The sequence below is a fragment of the Aythya ferina genome (assembly GCF_964211825.1).
Source record: "Aythya ferina genome assembly, chromosome: 20".
Taxonomy (NCBI): domain Eukaryota; kingdom Metazoa; phylum Chordata; class Aves; order Anseriformes; family Anatidae; genus Aythya; species Aythya ferina.
In genome coordinates, this window is record NC_140318.1 from 8,497,942 (window position 1) to 8,518,596 (window position 20,655).

The window sequence follows — 20,655 nt, forward strand, 5'->3', positions numbered from 1 at the left end:
TTCTCCCAGCCCCCAGCTTCCTTCCACAATAGTTAAATAATTCAAAGTCCAGAGTACTTAAGGCAACATCTCTGTCTATACCATTTCCAACGCAGCTAAGAGGCCTCCTGAGGTCACCCCCTGAGATGAGTTGTGTCTCAGGCAAACCACCTGAGACTTGCTCAGGTGGCAATATACTACTTAAGTGAGGAAGAAGGGGATGTTTGCTGCTGCTATCAATCTAGCTAAATTCAGACCAGATATTACCATTTACAAGCTATGCAATAGGATTCAGATCCAAGACGGAAGGATGGAGTTCTTTTCATTTTGACATGAAAGGCAGGAACCTCATCCTGTAGAAAGAGAAAGCCTAATACAGCTATGACTGTCTAATGTTGAGAATTTGGTACAAGGCTCTTTGCAATACCAGAACCTTTATATCATTGCCATATAGCATTAAGTTAAGCACATATTCTGTACCATTTCTCAAACTCCCAGCCACTTGTACACTCAGCAAGATACCTTGAAGCAGGGAGGTGAGAAAGGCTAAAACAGCAAACATGAATTTGTAGTGGCTTGTTAGTTACAAACATTACACAAATCCCTCCCTTCTGATAAGAAAAACATGTAGGCTGCAACAGAGCAGCCACTGGCATGGACAATCATATTAGTGACACTTCACTGAGCCTATTGTGAGAATATACCCGCTAATAGTATATAAGAGCTTACTGCAAACAGATCTGCTAGGCTGGGGTTAGTGAGAAATTATTAGATTGTGAGGGATTTTGAGGTGTAAGTGAACACACTATGCTGCCTAACCAGATGGCACAGAGCAGTGAGCTTCAGCCCTTGCGGTAGTGTAACAGGGTCATCCTTGGACCGGGTACTGCTTTTGCAAGGGCTTCTTTGTATACAGTATCAGCATAAACAAGTATTAGTGGGAAGCTTGGCTTCTTATCTAGATCTCCCTAAGCATTTCACAATAAAGCTGCAGAACCAGTGGAGACTGGTACTTGGTTAACAAACCGTGGCTGTTTATGATCCAATAACCACGTTTGGGTGGGCTTTCAGATGGAAAGAAAAAAGCACATCCTTCACAAGGGTCAAACTTCAGGCCCTGCTGTAAAGTCTAGGAGCCCAGGAACATTTCACAGAACAAGGGTAAGAATTTTCTAATATCTGCAGAACAATTTATTTCTCCTGCCTTGTTCTCAGAAACAACCAAATATTTTGGGCTGAAGCTTGGAAAACCAGTATGTGTCCATGTTATTAGAGATACGCATAACACATGCACACATGGGGACAGTATTAAGGTAGTATGGGCAGTCCTTTCTGGGATAGTACTTTAAGTGATCAACTCTGCAGCCACCAGTATGCTTCTTCTGGAAATCACTGGTGTATGCCATAAACACGGAAGGCTTCTCATCAAGTTTGATTCAGACAAGAATCAGGTTGGTGGCTGCCAGTTTTAGACAATTTAGTGAGGTCCACTGATAATAAAGCAGTTTGGTGTTCATGAAAACCCAGATTTCCTTCAAAATGTGAATGGAAAGCGCTCAGTAAGTTTGTTGGTCTGGCTTAAAGTTACCTGAACACCTTTCAGCTTCAGAGCGTACCTATGTTCACTGGTCAGCAGACCTGGGTTACGAATTAACCATCCTATTGTAGCTCAGGCAGCGTGTTCACCTTTAGGGAAGTTCAGCTTTAACATCATTCCCACGTTAAAAGCAGATGTTGCAAAACATATGGATGGATACGTATCAAGAGGCATGAATGAAAATCATCCATCTCTCACAGGCACACGCAAGTAACACTTGCAGAACTGGAGGCACACACAAACCTACAAAGAGGACAAAACACAACAGCACACTGGTGGAAGGGACACTCTATGCACACAAAGGACCCAACAACGTGCTTGGTGGCACATACGTTACTCTGCTTCCAGGTCTCCTCCTCCTCCCTGTGCTATTAGCCAAATACTGATTAGCTATCAAAGCTCTACTGACAAATTTACTTTTGTGCATGCTAACACAGAGTGGCTTTCCTCCCTTTTCTAAGAGATAATGCTTGAGAGCAAACAGAGAATCTTCTATGGAAGGGACAGACACGTAACACCGTAACTTCCAGGCAATCTAAATGATAAAGTGGCATTTCTGGGCTCCTTTTAGAAAACAGCAGAGAGAATTGATCATAAACTGGGTCAAGATAGGTCAGCATACCTCAGAGCAGATCAGATGGCCAGAGCATCCCAGGAGGAAATGTTCTCCTGGAAGGATTATTAGGGGCACATCTGTGCCATCAGATGACCGTGCACAATACCCATCGGCTCACTGGGAGTTCAATATGGCATTTCCTTTCACAATGTGCTTTGTGCCTGACGAGCACTGTGAGTCAATCAGCGGCAGCAGTGGTCAAGCCCGTAGCTGTGCTGGAAGACCTCCCGACGTGCTGCCCCACTGAACCCTCACGACAGCCAGAAATGCAGAGAGGCGAGGAGCGGAGGTCTATCGCGAGATTGCTTGCGGTGCTGCTCAAAGTACACGGCCAGAGTGGAAGGGGGGACAACAACACAGCTTGTTTTGCTTTTTAGAATTCCCTTGTCACTGACCTTTACAGCAGCTTTAGGGCAGCACTGGAACCAGCTGAGCAGTTACTACTCCCAGCTGCAGAGAGAAGAGCTTTTACACCATTGCACAATGCATGTGTGTTTGGGGGGAGGAGGTTAGGGCGAGAGAACAAAGAAGGAAATCTAGTGGCACCTAAATCAAACATTATGATCAATGAGGGAGTGGGAAGAGAACCTGGGGAGTGGGAACAACCTTACAACCTTTCTGGGATCAGACAGATGGCCAACATCCACATTATTACAAAAACAAAACAAAAACAAAAAATTCCATGAATGCAAACTAGGGCACCCTGCAAGGAGACTGTAAAAATCACATCATGATAGCTTAGGCTTGTCTTTGTAATTGAGGGGCATTTCCACATGAAACAGTTCTAGTTATTTAATTGGATTTTGAGAACATTCTTGGGCAGATACTTTGTGAGTGCAAAACTGAGTAGTTCCAGTGCATTTACACTGATTTATACCATGCAAGATCTTGGCCTCTGTGAGAATTAAATCTCTTATTGCAAAAGTATCTCAGACCCTATCCAGACTCAAATATCTTATTGCATCTGGCTTTCCCATATGACTGCATCTTTCCTATACTCAATAGAAGCAACCGAGGAATATGCCAACCTTAACAGAAGTGTTTCAGATGCAGCACACAGAACAGCGTGCAGTAACAGCAGACAGAACAGAGCTCACTGTGCCTGTTTTCTGCTGTCGCTTTTAAAAGGGATCCGGGCCCTCTCTAATCATGACTATTTCATGCCTCAAATTCCCCGCTCCATACTTGCATACAAGTTCCAAACCCATACACAAACCACAGAGATATTTTTGCTTTCTAGGAAACATCCTGCTGAAAAAAACCTGCCTCTCTAACATGATATAACTACTATAGTATGCATTCCAGATAGGCTGTAGTCACCACATACTAACTTGAGTATATAATCTTAGAGCTCCATTTTTCTGCTCAGTTTGAATCCAATGCCATTTGTTTGGGCATGATTTTCCTCCTGGAAATACCTGAGCCTGTATTTCTGCAATACAAATATCAGTGATCACTTGATCTGTGAGCACAAATAAACAGACATCTGAAAGAAAAACCTCACACAAATACTAGCAGTGTCTTAGAAGTGTACAGAAACAAATTCACACCTATTAAACTGAAGGCTGGAGCTGAAAATTCAGCCCTTAATTCTTAAAGGACAAGATGGGACAGCGACAGGCAAACCTCCAAAAGGTCATAATTCTAGTTCACTTTCCATGAACGTTGCCAAAGTCAAATGCTTCTCAAAAGTAATTGACCTTCTCAAGCCTGCAGAAATGGGAGAAAAATGTAAAAGAAACAAGCTACCTTGGAAGTTTTTTGGCAATTCTTGTGTTTAGCTGAGCAGCAGGAAATATCGTATGTCCAACCTTTCTTGTGTTATTTCAGCCCCTTCCACTTTGGGTTAAATCTGGAACCAAAGAAATGAAGACTAACAAAGAAGTATGTACATGGACTATGTTCTCTGCTCATGTGCTACACATCCACGTGCATGTGGGTTCGAGCGAGCAGGCTGGGACATTTGGAGCATTTGATTTTCAGGAAAGGTCTCCAGCTGCGGGTGGTTTGTGTGAAATTAGCGTTCTGGAGCAGACTGTCATTAACGTAGGTCTGTGTCTGCAACTTGGCCAAAGTCACAGGAACAGGTCGCTTCAGCATACAGCCAACAAACCTTCTGAAGAGGATTCAGCACTGCTGCTCTGCCCCAAGACAGAGACAGACCACGCAACAAGGAGATGACAAACTAAAGTCCCCCCAAGCTTATTCCCTGCCTTCTCATTCACTTCTTTGTTTTCAATGGCTGTTGCTGTGTTAGCTCCACAGCCCTGACATTGTCAGGAACTGTGCTCCAGCTTCTGTGCCCAGGAATCCCTACAAAGAGCTAGAAGTGTAATAGTGATTAGAAATGTAATTTAGAAATACTCTACCGGTTTCAAGGAGAACCCATGGATATACTGGAAAATTAAAGGATTAGAAGTCAGCATGCTACTGTTTGCTTCAATTATTTAGAATCATGGAATATCCCAAGACAGATGGGACCCGCAAGGATCATTGGGTCCAATTCCTGGCTCCACACAGGACTACCTAAACATTTAGCCACATCTGAGATCATTGCCCAAGTGCTCCTTGAGCTCTGGCAGGCTTGGTGCTGTGACCATGTCCCTGGGGATCCTGTTCCAGGGCCCAACCACCCTTTCAGAACCTTTTCCTGATACCCAGTCTGAACCTCTCCTGACACAGTTTCATGCCATTCCCATTTTTGGGGTATTAACTGAAACCCCCAAAGTGATATGACATTAGAAGCAGTCAGACAAAAATATGGCTCAGGACAGAATTAACTCCTCTTTAAACAAGAACTTGCAATTTAGAAAAATACTGCTTTTATGATTTAAAAGAACCTAGTAACAATATTCTACCATCCTACTTGGAAAGGCTTTTCAATGCTGACTGCTTTCATGGCTAAAAGAGGGCATCTTCTCTCTGCTCTGAAGCTGCTTAGTCCCCATCTGCATTCATTGGATTTTTCATATCCTCTATTATTAGATTTCCAAACTCCAATCATCAGATTACTGTTTCCTAACCATATACTTAAAGATCACGATGATCAAGTCACCTCTTAATCTTCTTGAGTCAAATACTTTAAGACTTGTTACAAATCCTATAATTACTCTCAAGATTGTTTTTTCCTCTAAATCCTCTCTCATACAATATCCTTCTTAAGCTGTGGACACCAGAACTGGACAAACTACTCCAGCAGCAGCTTCCCCATTGTGAGCACCAGGATAACACAACCTCCCCGTCCTGTTCAATGCTTCCGTGTTTACAAAGCAAACGATGACTCTAAACCTTTGGCCGCAGCATCACATCGGCAGTTCACATTCAGATGCTTTATCTACTCCGACACGGCGCTACTCCTACCCATTTAGCTTCCAGGTGAAGGATCCTTCCCCCGGCAGCCAGCCTTTCTGTACGACCTGCCTCCTTTCTATATGTATGACTTCACATTTGGCTTTACTCTGATGCATACTGTTTGCATGTTCTCAATTTATGAAAACACCCAAATGAGAGTCCTGTGTTGGTCATTGTTTACCACTCCCTGAACTCTGCAACATCTGCAAAATTTATCAGCCCTGATTTTATGTTTTCTTGCAGGTTGTTGACAGAAAATATTAACTAGTAAAGAGCCAAGATTGCATTGTGCTGAATAGGAGGGAATGAGGCCAGAGTCACACTGTTCAGGCAACAGCTCTGTTTTTCAGTAGGGGAAAACAAATACCTGTGATAATCACGAATACGAGCTTACACAAGTCAAGAGAAAAAGATTGGACAAATAGATAAGGATGAGATTGGCAAGATCTGCCTCTTTTTCTCTCTTCGGCACTCTACAACCTCAGTTCTCTCTTTCGAGCTGCACAAGGCTGCAGGGACCTGGTGTGACCCGGGCCAAGGGGACTGCTGGGCTGAGCATTTCTTTCTTTCAGTATAGCGGCGTGGCATTTGCCATTTACCACATCATACATGATCAAAGAGCTGTGCGGGTGTTATTACCTCTTCCTTACACACAGTGTCCCTCTGAGGACTGCTGAGAGCCATTATCCCACCTTCACAGATGCAAAGGACAGAGCTGAAGGCACCTCAGAGCAGCTGCAGAGTAACTAAAATCCCAGAGCAATCTGTGCACCTCCAAGCGCTCTGGCCCAGAATAAGAAGCCTGAATTAACAGAAGAGGGAGCCTACTTCTCTCAACACAGCAGTTTCACCACTGTCTAACCAAACACCCTTTCTTTCTCCCAAAGCATCTAATTTATTGCTAAAGGAAATTGCTGTTCTCTTCCCGAAACCACCAGCAAAAAAAAAAAAAAAAAAAAAAAGGGAACCTTTTGCAACTGCCTTTGTTTTCCTCTCTGCCAGCGAGTCTCTGCCTCGCCTCTCCTTACAGAACATCTTGTTGCAATGCCCATAACATCCCCATAAAAACGTGTGCCTCGTCAAGCCTGCCCTGTCACCAGTGTTTGACAAGTGTCAGAGAAACCCCATAAAAGCCAGGCTGCAAGCTCATCAGCGCAAAGGACACCATGTGTTGAACACATTGACAACTCTCAATAAACAACGTCTCTGCCGAACAGCTGGTTGGGCTGCTTGGGTTTGGAAGAATGTCGTCCACATTGCCTACTTACGTGCGTGCTCCTCGGTGATGCACTGAGGATCTTGTGCATGGGGAGCGGAAATACGTCACTTCCAGAAGATACCAAAGTATTTTTTGATGTTTTTTTTTTTTTTTTTTTAATGTATCCGAACAGAAGTTTAGATCCCGATTCAAGGTTTCTGGCCCACTTCAGTACTACAGATGTGCAATAAAGTGGTGGCTTCTCAATACAGGCGCAAGAGACGTTTATCCCGAGGGAGGGGATATGAGAGGTGATGGTAGGAAGAGCTGCTCTAATCTCGTTTCCTTCTTCCCTCTCTCTCATGAGATACACAGATCCCATTTCATATAGTGCTTTCTTAAGTACCAGAGCACAGAAACGGTTAGAGGGCATGCTCTCCGAAACAGTTTGGCCATCACAGTGGGTCAGACACACACGGCTGGGGCAGAAGGGCCCCTGCCTCTCTGCCTCTGCCTTCAGCACTTGAGACAGAGGAAAGTTCGGTCCAGGGCTCACCTCCCTACTTCTGGGACGTGTGTCCTCCGCGAGTGCAAGGGCTCCTGGCCCACCTTTGCTGCCAAATCCCAACCCTGCAGACACCAGGCCAGAGAAGAAACACAGATCCCCGTGCAGCTCATTTGGCCTCTGAGATGCAGCTGCTGTTGCTTCTCTCTCTGGCTTGTTCCATGGAGCCTGCAGGTGTTTGGATACGGCCATTTCCCAGTAAAACTGGTGGTATGCTGATGTTTAAAATAAAATAAAATAAACCCCTAGTATTATGGTGTATAGCTGAAGACCACCCCAGATTTAGCATTGCCTCTGGTGAGACACAGAATGTAAACAGTCTGTTTGATTAAACCATCCCGAGCAAGAGGACTTTGGGGAATTCCAATCTTTCCCAGCTCAAAGAAGAGCAGAAGATACGCTGGTACTCTGCTCTTCATTAATTCAGAGCTCTTCAAAGGGCAAGAACGAAGCACTCAACTTTCCTCCTAGGACAAACTGTTGATAGTTATCCTGGAATTCTTGGAGGAAGCTCACCAGTATAAATCAGGTCCATTTTCCCCCCTTCTCTTTTTAATCTGTTCACAGGCAAAGAGATTGTGCAACAACTGATAAACTCTGCCCATGCTGCGATGCAAAATGCTCGGTTCTGATTGTCTCCCCCCTGCATTAGGGTGGGAGGTGGAGAGACCACACTGGAACAGTCTTACAGATAAGGCTATTAATTACATGCCAGAAAATATTTGTACAATAAGAGAAACTGCTCTTCCAACAAAAAGCAACAGATAAGACTACTTGAAACCATCACATTTTAAGGTAAAGAGATTCTGCCAGCACTGGAGACCTTTTGTAATACATCTAAACTTTTGAGGCTCTTAGAACTAAAGGCAGGACCACAGCTTTCACGTCTAGAGTACCTGGGAAGGCTCGCGCATCCCCACTTGCCAAAGGCACTCACTCCTTTTAGAGGAGGAAGAGGGGGAGCCTGGGGCAGGAGCACTGCGCTGATAGCACACCTCTGGGTGAGCAAGGAACCACAACCCTACCAATGCAGCCTCCCCCACTCCCACAGCTTTTCTTTATCTCCTCATTTTCCCATGCATCTTGAATAGCCAGAGAGGCTTTTCAAAGGAGGATTCCAGTGTCTCCTGGAGGGAACCAACCCCCTAATTCCCTTACCTCCCATCTGAGACCACCAAGGTTCAATCTGAAAAGCACAAGCCAGGAGAAGTCACAAGAAAATGATCTTTTGCTTGGGTTCCCCCTGTGCTGGGGGGGATTTAGGGGGCCTCTGGAGCAAGCGAAAGCATTTTGTGTTTTCCAGCTGACAGCACCATTACCATGCCTGTCTGTCCTTGCTGCAGAGCTCACGGTGAGTGCACAGCCCCGTGTTAGCTACTTCCTCGGCCCCTGCTCACCCCTACCTCCTTACACCGGTGGCCCAGTGAGAGAGATGTGTGACACCAGATATATCAGCCATGTGCTCAGACTACAGAGCAGGATAATTGTCCTTTGGGCTATTTTAGTCCTTTTACAGCCTTTGCACAACTCCCAAGCAACAAACAGTATTGCCAGGAGCCAGAATCTAGATTTCAGTGGGGAGAAAGGTAGAAGAGAAGAGAGAATTGGTGGATTTATCAACAAGGAATCCTACAAGTTCATTCAAGCTCTTCCCCCTGCTTGGGGTTCCCAAAAACTGCCCAGGCTGTTCATTATTCTGAAGCAGATTGACGTTAGAATTTGACTCCCTCTTTTTTTCCCATTTTCCACGACAGAGGGAAAAGAAGAGAAAGACACACAGTCAGACAGACGGGCTGACATCTCATCAAAGCAATTCCTACAAGCAGATGTAGAGTAGGAAACATCCAGCAACCCTGCTGGCTCCAACCCACAGCCTGGACCTGAGTGCCTGGTGGATTTTCATTAACTAACTTTTCTTCCTGTGAACTTCCTCTGAGGGTGTTTGTTTATAAACAGAGGAGGGGATATTATTGCTGGAGATGGGACAGTAATGGGAAGGGGTGAAGGAGTTTACAGCCACAAGACTAGAGAGCATGGTTTAGAAGTGTTTGTTGCTGGAAACACAAAGGGCTCACTGTAAAAGTGGTATATTGCCTAATGTTACAGCCTGGAGGGAATATGATAGGTATATGCAGAACATGCTCCAAAAAGTAAAAACAACCCCGCATTGTACAAAGACATCCCACTGCATCACCGCGACCGTTACACACCCAAACTAAACCATCCACGGCAGCGACGGTGGCTGGAGGCTGCTCTCCATGACATCCATTTCTGTCTCAGCTGGTTCCTTTTCCCTGTGGCACGCTCCCTGTCTCGGCCCCAGGTCCTACACATTCACCCGCCTGGAGCAGCCCCCTGACTTCCTCGCCAAAGGAGTAACTTTAGGTTTACACTGGTGCGCTCAACAGCACAATCTGGCTTGGACTCCTTACCCTTCCCTCTGCCAAGTACATGTTTCAAAACTGTGTGCGTAATGCATTTAGTTAACATTTGCTTTTTCTCCCAGTACTCCTTTTCTCCCTGAACATCTCCATTCATGAGCTACAGCACGGGAGGCTTCCAATTCTTGTCTAGCTCATGCCGAAAATGATTCCTATTAAATTATCACTGGTGAAAGGTGCTGTTTTGACCTCGGAGAGGCTGCTCTGTTTATCCACAAGACAGATGCAATGTAAGACAGTAGTAATGCAAGCTCCAGATCTCAACCTTAGCACCTCAGTCTTTACAAGTGCAGATGCTGCTGAATTCAGAACAAAACACCGTTCCTGTGGATCATACAATGCACAGCTTCCCTGCTGGAGCTTCCAGCAGGACTCCTGGTTGTCCAGCCATGCCTCCCCAAAACAGTTACTGGGCACTAAAGTACAAAGCCCCTTTCTGCGATCATTCATCTCATCCATATTTAACTTTGGGGAAAATCAGTTGGTTTTGCCCTTAATTAATACCTTTGGCAACATAGCACCAGGTTTTCAGCAGTTCTCAGGAAATGCTTAGCAGCTACAACTTACATGTTTTACAAGCAGTTTCAGCAAGCCATCATATTAATCAACGTGAAGATGTTATCAAAAATAGCACGGTATTCCAACTCAAACTGACGTACCCTGAGCTGAGGGGTTCTGGTGATACTTGCTCTCCTCTCCCACTTTTGGCTGCATACATGGCTCCCCTTGAGAAACGCAGTAACTCACACTGACTCGCATTGCCAGCAGGTCTGGATCAGAGAGCTTAATTCAAGACCATCTCATTTTCTGCCATGTCCAAAGAGCTCCTGTCACAAGTACCAGCTGGTCTCCCTTCCTCACCTGCTCTCATGTTGGCAGTGCTTTCAACGGTCTGAAGCCTGGTGAAGGACTTCATCATCACCACCACCATCAGCTCAGCACAGTAATAACCCACTGAGGAACCATCGAAAGCTACAAGGGCCTACATAAATTAAAGAGAGTCCACTTCACATGGAGGACAAACCAGGCTGAGGAATAACCAGCATCACCGCTAAAAATGGGCTTAACAAATAGCCAAGTCTGCTGGGATCCGTTTCTAGCTCCATCTCAGACACATCAGAGCATCCTGCTGTACCTCAGTTTCCCTGGTTTTAAGGACAACGCTCTCTCACGCCTGAGAAATGTATCACCACCATCAGCAGGATGTTTTGAGGCAGTTACCAGGACTACAAAACTGCAATCGTACTGCAATGATAAAGGAAAACAACAGCGCTAGAATACATTAGGACAGGAGAAAAATAACCTACATTCAAAACTAAGCAACGCTGGTAACAGCAAAGGCCTGTCCTTTCCATTTCTTTCCCTCACTGTCTTAAATAAAACAAACAAAACAACGGTGATAAGATCTTTCCTCAATCCAGTGGATGATCTTTGCGAATACGCTTCCAACACTAACAGAAGAGAACAGGCATGGAAGGAGAGGCAGGAGGAGAGGAGCCTGCAGCTGATGCTCAGTGTCAGGAACAGGCCTGCTCTTCTTTCTCCCAGTTCCATGACGACAGAAGACTCCAGGGAATCAGATGAGGGAGGGGAAGATGGGTCAGAGGAGAGAAATCCATATGGGAAAGTGATTTAAAGCAAGTAAAGAGACAATAAATTACATAAGGAGATGGAGGAAAAACACAGCAGAGGGGATGAAGGAGAAGAGATAAAAGGGCCCTGAGTATCACTCAAAAGGAAGACTCAAGGAAAGCCTACCAGACCCCAGGAGTTAATCAGCAAAGAACACAGTGGTTTTCTTCTCTAACACAGCAATTCTTTTGCTTTCTTGAGCTGGTATCATATCTCTCAGATGCTGCTTCACCAGGCCAATTCCAGATGCTTCTCAGTTTCACTTCACCCTCACTCCCTCTTTGTGAGAACAACTGCTCGCTCCTTGTTTGTGCACGGCTAGGATGGATATTAAACAGAACAATATCAATAATTCCCAGAAAATATGCATGAGCATATGCCTGACTCAGCACACAAACACACAGCTTGCTTACCCTCCGTTCCCACAGCATTTCCAACACCGGTTGGCTGCAGCCACCAACCTGGGAGCCACCCTTGGTCTGCAGGGAGGGGACAGCACCCTTGGATGGTGAAAGAAAAGGAGAACTACGGAGAGCGTGGGGTTATCCACGGCATGCGTGTGCTAGGGAGGAAGAAAACTGCAATTGTGCAGAGCAGGAAAAAGGGAAAGACGGGGGAATCAAGGACACCAGATAGTAGAGAATAAGCCGAGACTATGATGGTGATAAGAGAGGGTGGAGGGATTGGACGGGAACGTTACACACTTACATCACCCAGCAAAACAGAAAACCGGACAGCGTGTTTTCAATAAGTGCTCGTTTTAACACTGAAAAAAAAAAAAAAGGAGAAAGGTTGAAAGAGACAGAGGCCAAAGTGGGATTTGGAGTATAGCAAAAACAACTAAAATAAACATGTCCCCTTCCCCTGGCCAATTTCTCTGACGTTAAGGCTTTGCAATTTTTCTTCTCTTGTATCCAAAGCAAGAAAGGACAGCAAAATAAAGGATGTTAATGCAAGGACCACAGAAGGGTCTGGGACACAGAGGAGGGATGCAAAAGACACTCTGAAATCAGCGCCTATGCCAGAGTCAGCCAAGGTCAATGGCATTTTTCATGATCTTGAATAGGTTTACGATCAAATCCATGCATAAATCTAACAAGATGAACCCATCCCCATTCTCACCAAGGGATAATCAGAGTTGTGTCTATGTTTGTTCACATTTTTAACTACGACACATACTGAACCAACACTTGGTGCTGCCAACTTCATGGATATTGAATGTTCTTAACTAAGCAAATTGTTCAGATTGCTATGAACAAGGATAGGATGAAGAAAAAATCTGGGATAAGATGTTCACTTTTAGCCTCTTTTTAACTCCTTTTACTTGTTTTCCAGAGTTCTGCTCTGCTCGTGTTCAGAGTAAGAGCGCTTTGACTTTATGGATGGCTGTGGGGAGAGCAAACTTTATAAAAGGCACTAACATCAAATCAAAGCAGTTTACAAGAACTGCCACTTGTGTCAGAATATGTAGGGAAATAAACAAGCTGTTTTTCCTTGATCATTGGAGTTTAAATGCTCTATTGATCTGGGAAAAAAATCAAAGGTGCTTTGGAAATTGTGTGTGTATGTGCATGCATGCTCACACCAGAGAAAACGAAGAGAAGGTTAGGGACAAGCAGAAATTAGCAGAAGACCAAGCAAGCATTTCTTCTGCACAGAAAGCTCAATTAAAACTAAGAATCATGCCCAGGTGCCTACTATAAGGTAGAGAAATGCTCATAAAGCAACATAATGTCAGAAGAAAGGTGCACCTTCATTTTTAGAAGTCTCACTTTTGGACAAAATAAAAATTAAAAAAAGGACAGCACACTCCTTGTTCTGTGCCTAGAACACACGAACCAAATGCTCCGAACCAAGGACACAGAAGAGTCCAGGACACTTTCCATATATGAAATAGAAGAATTAATATATAATGAAAGATTAATATATAATACATAATGGTTAAATGAAGGAAAAGGTGACGTTAGACTAGCTGATACAGTTGGGAGAAAAGTGTAGAGGTTTTTGATCAAACAAGACTTTTCTGATCAACTTTCAAAATAATCTGGAAGAAGCAAAAATGCAATAATGTGAATGTGTTCATTCTTCCTACAATGGGATGGAGGAACACAGATGAATATCAGAGAAGGGTGGGAAATGTTTGATATAATATTTTTCTCAGGAAAATGGGAAATTAATCAAAACAGACTATCTGTGGGAAAGGATCAGTTTTGGCAAATATTCTAACTTAAAATTTCAATAGAAGTTTTGTAATTGTCAAAACACCTGATTCTTTTTTAACCTTCCGAAAATAAGAAAGCTGATATCTTTTACCAGAAAATGTTTTCCTTTCTCATAGTTAACACTTTTCTAAATCAATGCTTTGGATTTCTAGGTACTTAAGATGTTGTCAATCTGTCCTTCTCTCTTCCTGTCTTACATTATAGTGGTGACTTTGGGTCTTAGCTAAAGGTCTTTGGTTTATAGTAGAGTGCTGGGAAATTTTCTGTGGCCTGTGCTGTATCAGAACCTACAAAGTGGATATTCTGTGAATGTTTGGACTAATTATCTACTGTTATATCCCCGACACTGCAGGGGACTAAATTTGGCAACCCAGGTGGTCCCTTCTCTGCTTGTGCTCCTATAATTTCTTTCAGAGAAAAGAAAAGAGGAGCTGAAAAAACAACAGCTAAAATTGGAAGCAAAACTATTAGACAGGAACATTTCAGCTGACCCCAGCCACGGAAGGGTTTATTTTTGTTTTTTCAATGTGTCTTTTTGAAAAAAGCCACTATAATTTGGCTCTCGATTCTGGCTCAGGCCGGCCTGAGCAATGGAAATCCAAGGTGAAAGTGCTCAGTTAATCCCCTGGTCCTGAGAGCACCTAACACCCACTGGTCCTGCAGTATTTTTATGCTGACGCTGCTCAGGCTGGCATCCCTCTTGCGACAGACCTGAGGAGCTCGGCACCTCCATGCGGGCCGAGCCAGAGCGGGCTCCAGAAGACATTTCTCCACCAGGGCTCTCTGCTCCATGCTGCTGGCACGTCCCGACCACACAGAACTGGGGTCTGTCCCAGAGGCCAGGGAGGTGCCCACCAGCATTTTGGCTCTTCGCTGGTTGAGGCACCCAGCTGGGGATCGCCCTCAGCAGAGGCTAGTGAACACACAAGTCTCAAGGCCAGCAGATTCCTGCACCCGCTTTGGAAGCAGAGACCTGTCCCGATCTTCCTGAGAAAGGTGAGAGGCACCTACCTTTGTGAAAGGGTTTGGGGTAGGGGCCCCATGCAGCCCACATCATCCCTTCCAGCTACTCCAGCATTCAGTGAGACATCGGGGATTCGGGATTTAGCACATCCCTCACTATGCCTCACATGGCCAGGTTGGACGGTGGTCTCCTCCGCATCCCTTGATGTGTCAGTGGCCTTGGGACCTCCTCAGCCACCTGCAGCGTTCCCCCAGCACCACATGAGGAGGTGACATGGGGACCTGGAGAGCAGCTTCAACCAGGTGATAACTTCAGAGTTATCTGCCCAGAGGTGATAACTTCTGGGCATCTGGGTCCATCTTTCTGCGATTCTTCAGTGTTTGAAGGCTCTCTGAGGGCTTCCTCTCACTCTCGCCGCCGAGGCCGTCCCACTGCTCTATGCTTCTCCAGACGTCTTCCCTAAATCCCTGCGGAGAGCCCCGCTCCCACAGTCCCTCCGAACACCAGCCCCTCAGCCGGCTTTCTGCCTCTTGCAAGCTCTTCTAACTGGAATAGGCTGGCTTGAAATAAATCAGGCCAAAATGAAGTTTGGGGAGTTGAGCTCAGCCTGGGACACAGCTCCATGCCTACAGGAGGCAGCCATACATCATTTAGGAATCTAAATTTACCATCCTTCACACATAAAGAGGCAAACTTCCCTCTTTTTTTTTTTCTTTTTTTTTTTTTCTTTCCTTTAATTACCATTTAATTGAATAGAGCAGTCCACAAGTAAGTGCTTTAAGAAAGTAAAACATGTTCGTCAGACTGTTCTGACTCTGGTGTGCAGCCGGTTGAATGCGACCAGTTGAAATTGGAAGTCTTACGGAAAGAAAAATCCTTTTTCCAGTTCCCGTTTCTGACTCTTGTCCCAGCTTCTGCAGGCTGGAGGAAATGAGCTGCTCAAACGCAAATATTTAGCAAATGACAAGCTACGCCGTATTTTTTCAGTGGCCTATTAGTCACGGCTTACCCGGATCTGTAGGCACGAAGTGGCTGATCGTCTGAACCCGGCTGCCGGGAAGCTGGAGGCACGGAGCTACCTATATCCCTGGGGGCTGGGGACTGGGGGCTTGTCACCCATCGCAGCGGCCGTGCAGATGTGTGAGACCCAGCCCTGAGGCCCAGCCGGCGTTGTGCTCCTGCCCCTGGCCCATGCTAATTAAACCACAATCCTTGCGTTTGGCTCATTCCGCAGTCCTTCATCTCAGTACTTCGTAACAGATCAAAACAAGCGAATCCACATGAGGCAACAGGCTGTTGTAGATGAGAACGTGCTGCATTTTCTGCCTATTATTCTGACGCCAGTGAAACTGTGTGTAAACTCTGTGTGAAGAGCCCCTCGAGCTCCCAGCGCACCTGCTACGGGCATCGGCCCTGGGGACAGGCCCCGGCTCCCTGCTTCCACCTGAGCTGTATTAATGCAACACCAGACTCCAAAACTCCAGAAGTGAACCAAATGAAACCAAAACCCAAACGTATATTCCTAAACCCTGTGGAGGGAATGGACTTATGCAGTGTCAATTACATATCTGTATAATTGCCCAATTATTGGCCCCCGACACAGATGTTTCTCAGTCTCTCACACGCAAGAGCTGCGGCTTTAAGTGAGCTCCACTGTGCTGATTTTGGCGTTTCTTTCCCTTTGGATTCTGCTGCAGTTTTATGTTCACCAAGGACTGAAGTTGGGAAAACATAGGCACTCCCTTACATACGAAGCTTTATTAAGTTGGGATCATGCTCTCTGTTGGCAGGCAGAGGAATAGAGAGACAGAGGAGAATGAAACTGGGAAGGGAAAAAAACAAAACAAAACAAAACAAAACAAAACACAAATAACTTTCACTCTTCAGAGCAGGCACGCCTTCTTACTCCAGCTCCCGCTGCCGATCATTCATCCCGCTCCTCTCAGCTCCCAGCCAGTAAAGAGTCAACATCTCCTTCCTATGAAAACATGAGCTCTCCTGCTCCTGAGCCATACACCAGAAAACACACTGACAGGGACTCTGGAGGATCCTGTTTCTCAGGATGGGGTCGCATTTCCACGGTAGAACTGAAATATCTTTGATTACAACAGAAGCAAGGTCAACGGTGCTTTGAAGCGTCTTATTTTTGCATGGCACGCGTATTATCTAACTTGATTACAGTCCGGACCTTAACTCCTTCGTTCACAACTAGGGATGCATGCAAAGGCTCGTTGGGGGAAAGCGCGCAACCTCGCATGATTAATACCATGTGCACACGCGTGTATTTATAAGAGGGATGTACTGTGCTGTGTGGTAGGTACGCACATCCAAGGAGCGTTTGTCCAAGAACTATGTGGCCCGGGGAGGGACCCAAGTACGCACGAGCTGAGAGCTGCCGCCGCTGGAGCCGCACCGCAGGAGCCGCACAAACGAAGCCCAGCCCAGCTCCGAAAACGCTGCTGAGCTTTTGCGTAACACAGATCAATGGGTCAGACTTCTAGTTTCCCAACAGCTTTCCCTGACAAATGCCAGAACAGATATCAGTGAAGTCAAACAGGGCAGCAATAACATCACTGCCAACCAGCGTGAAAATTGGCAGAGCCTGGCACCAAGGACTGCCTATCATCAGAGACAGGGCATGGCCCGGCGCAATGACGAACCCACTTAACAGCACTGTAAAATTAGCCATTTATGAAAACAAATTGAATACTGCAGCAGAGGGTGACGTAAGGAGAGTTGGCTCCAGACAGAAACAGAAACTCCTGTAGCCTGGATTAGCAGAAGAGCTCCTTTCTATCAGGGCTCAGGCGCAGGAGCTGATAACAACTCGGGTTGTACATGAGATTTTTAACAGACGGGCAGGCTTCCCCCACAGGCACGCGTGGGGCTCCTACACAACTCGCAGTGACTACTTGCACGCCAGGCAGGAACGAAGAGCAGCAGGCAGCAGAGGCAGAGGGTGGGGGGCAGAAGGCAGACGAGGGTACAAGAAGGGCTCTGGCAATGAGGTGTCCTCCAGTCGGTCCTGCCGTCCCTGCCAGATCTGCAGTCCCACCACTTCCCACTTTGCAGAAGTTGGGGAGAAACTCGCTCTTGGCAGCGTCTGCAGACTGACCTGCTCCCTGCCCGCCCCCAGCACCCAGAAGGGCTCTGGGTGTCGGCAGGGTCCTACAGATGCGGCATCAACAGCAGAACAGGGCTCCTGCGTCTGTCACATCCCAAAACAGTGAAAATGAGAAAGCCAAGCGTTTTGGCAGCCAGAACCCTTGATTTCCTCATTGAGGGAAGCGTAATCTCTCCCTAAGCTTGCTGCAGGTCTGGGAGGCTGTGGTGTGCGGAGGATACTCCGAGTGAGTTCCTCTTGGACCTCTTCCAGGTGTTTACACACAGAGCCAAACCTGGCTCCTCTTCAAGAGTGTGTGCGAGGGGGGAGGGGGAGTTTAAAAATAAAATAAAAATCACAAAGTCCTCCCGAGCTGAGCTGCAAGCTCAACAGTGCTAAACTGGGGCATTTATTTTCATTTTTCACACTGGAATGTTATTTCCAAGCATAAAATGGGTCAAGTGTTTTACACAGGCAACAAACCAACCTCCCCCATCCAATTAAAGTATTTTACTACAAATGATCTTTGTGTGTGTTTGTCCAGGTCCCCTATTGTATGAATTACAGATACTTGCACATAAGACAGACACGGGGTCCCAGGTGCTGGATTAAACACAAACAAACACACGGAGCGCATTGTGCCACTGGCGAGATCTGTGCAAACCCCAGTGCTGCCCGCCCTAAGTTGAAAGGGAAGCACTTTGAGCCCTGGGGTTTAAGTTAAGATTGGGAAACAGAAGAGTGGAGCATGAGAAAGCCAGGGGAAATAATGCAAGTAATAAACTATTTCTCCTATGAAATTGCTCGCCTGTCTGTCCTACTACAAGCAAAGGGGAGCAGCCCTTGCCCGGCACCTCCTGCCCACACACTGCGTCCCCCTCCCCACCAGCGAGCCGAGCAGCTGGGACTGGGGAAAGTTAAGGAGCCGCGCTGCCGAGTTCATCTCCCTTTCTGTTTTCCCCAGGACAAAGCAACTTTGCCGAGAGGCGACAGTGGCGTGGGTCGGGGACGGGGCAGAGGAGACGGAGGAGATGGCAGGGGGCCGGTGGCAGGGCAGCGAGCGGGGCTGGTGGCCACGGTACCCGCGGCACAAGCATCCGCCGCCTTCTCGTAGGAAGTGACTCCGGTTAAAGGGAAAGGGGAAATCCTCCCTGTCTCTTTAAGGCATCCTAGGACATGGAAACTTCGTACTTTCAGGGAATCTCCTTGCCAAAAGAACTGTAAAACATGTCTTCCTCCCCCCCACCCCACCCCTGCCCGCTCCTCTTTCTGACTTGTTTTCCTTTTTTTTTTTTTTTTTTTTTTTTTTAAGGGCATTTCCATTTTCTATGACTTCCTTCAGAGCAAAGATGGATGTGGCGACATTTATAAGGGTTTGTAACCCTCCGAAAAGTATCCGATTTCACGACAACTTCGCTGCACTTTATCACTAAAGCGGGGAGAGGGAGGGAGGCGGCGGGAGGGAGGGGGAGAGGGAGCGACCGCACGGGAAAAGGACCCAAATTCATGATGGGCTCATAAAATTTAAATAAGAAAAGTGCAATATCCCTCATTATTGTTCAGCTCAGACAGCTTAGACTGGTAGCTGCTTTTAGTACTAAATGGTTTTATAGGGCTATTTGACCTTACAATCATTTGTGTTACACTTGCCGTTTCTAAGGGGAGACAAAAATACTCGACATCCTCTAGCTGCAGCGCTAGTCCCAGCCCTAGCTGAGTGTCGAGGGGTTGGGAACTTTATAAACTCATTTGATTCATTTGAGGTTTCACAATAGCCAAAAGTTCCTTTATAGCTTTTTGGAAACCACATGCTAACATAGCATCTAAAAAGGTAACAGTGAAAGTACACTAAAGAGCTAATAAAACTAAGGAAATCGTAGAGGGACCTTCCACATACATTTCTTTGCAGCCACACACCAGACATACATTTCTTTTCATACATGCATACAAGCTACTTTTAAAAGCTCTACTTACAGTTTTCTGACCTGCAAATGAGTTAAAAACCCACCGTAAGAGCTCTCTCCCCTGTCTGCATCTCAATCCAGACAGACAGAAATACAGAAACTACCCAGGATACTGCCATTTCCCTATGCAAAAGTTTACATAACTTTTTCTGCGAGCATATACTTTCAGCCAGTTTGCCGAGCTCCACTATTCCCCCGAATATATATATAATAAACACAGCCGTGCATGTTTACACATGCACTCCCGTACGCACGTATGTTGCAAGGCACACGCACATTTAAATGCACACACACACACACTACACACACGCACGCCTACAGCTGGCTGCTCTGCCGGCTCCCGGAACGTAAAAGGGATGCTGCAGCCCCAGGCACGACGAACTACCTACCTGCAATGACAGCCGGAGATCTCTGTCCTCCTTCAGCTTTCAGCCACACTTGCAAAGTGAAGGCATCTCGGGGCAGCTCAATATCTGCCTTCAGCCGCAGCTGATCACCTTGTCCACTGAAATAGAGCGCCCTGCTCGGGGTAAGGGACTCCTCTTCGTCCTTTACCTCCCGCTGTTGCCTCCTGCGGGGGACATGCCCAGGCTCCAGCCCAGCAGTGGAGCGCCTTCCTCGGGCTAACCTGGTGGCACAGGTGCCCGGGGCAGTGTAGAGGAGCTGGCGGCTGTGCCTGGTGTCCCTTCTTGCCCTGCGGGAGCGCTCGTCCATCCCACATTCGGGTCCACTGGCTAGGGCTGTACAGAGAAGCGCAAGAGGCAGCAGCAAACTCCAGAGCTGCATTTCCAATCTTCCCCCCCCTTCTCCCCTGCAAATCCTCCCGATCTGCCAGCTTTGGGCTCCTCCTTGCCTTGACTTTCTTCTCTTGTTCACCCTTCTTGGTATTTGCTCTTTTTATAACCCTTCTCAGTTGCTTTTTCTTTTCTTTTTTTCTTTTTCTTTCTTTCTTTTTCCTGCTTATAGATTTTTTTTTTCCTTAAAACAAATAAAAATAAAATAAATCAAAACTCCTTCTTGGTT

The 20,655-nt window shown here is 46.2% G+C and overlaps 1 protein-coding gene across 6 annotated transcripts in view; it reads right to left on the bottom strand.

The window, feature by feature from the left end:
* Positions 1 to 20,655, bottom strand: part of PAPPA (pappalysin 1) — a 361,581-nt gene that overhangs the window by 160,670 nt on the left and 180,256 nt on the right. For 2 of the 6 annotated variants that reach the window (XM_084494331.1, XM_084494332.1), the window contains exon 3: positions 20,022 to 20,610. The exons of 2 other annotated variants lie outside the window; for them this stretch is intronic. In XM_084494331.1, the coding sequence (XP_084350457.1) occupies positions 20,022 to 20,418 (397 nt within the window). In that variant the 5' untranslated portion in view covers positions 20,419 to 20,610. Of the gene's footprint in view, positions 1 to 11,792; positions 11,928 to 19,642; positions 19,660 to 20,021; positions 20,611 to 20,655 lie in introns of those variants that run through there. 2 more of the 6 variants (XM_084494336.1, XM_084494335.1) reach the window with 2 other exon arrangements.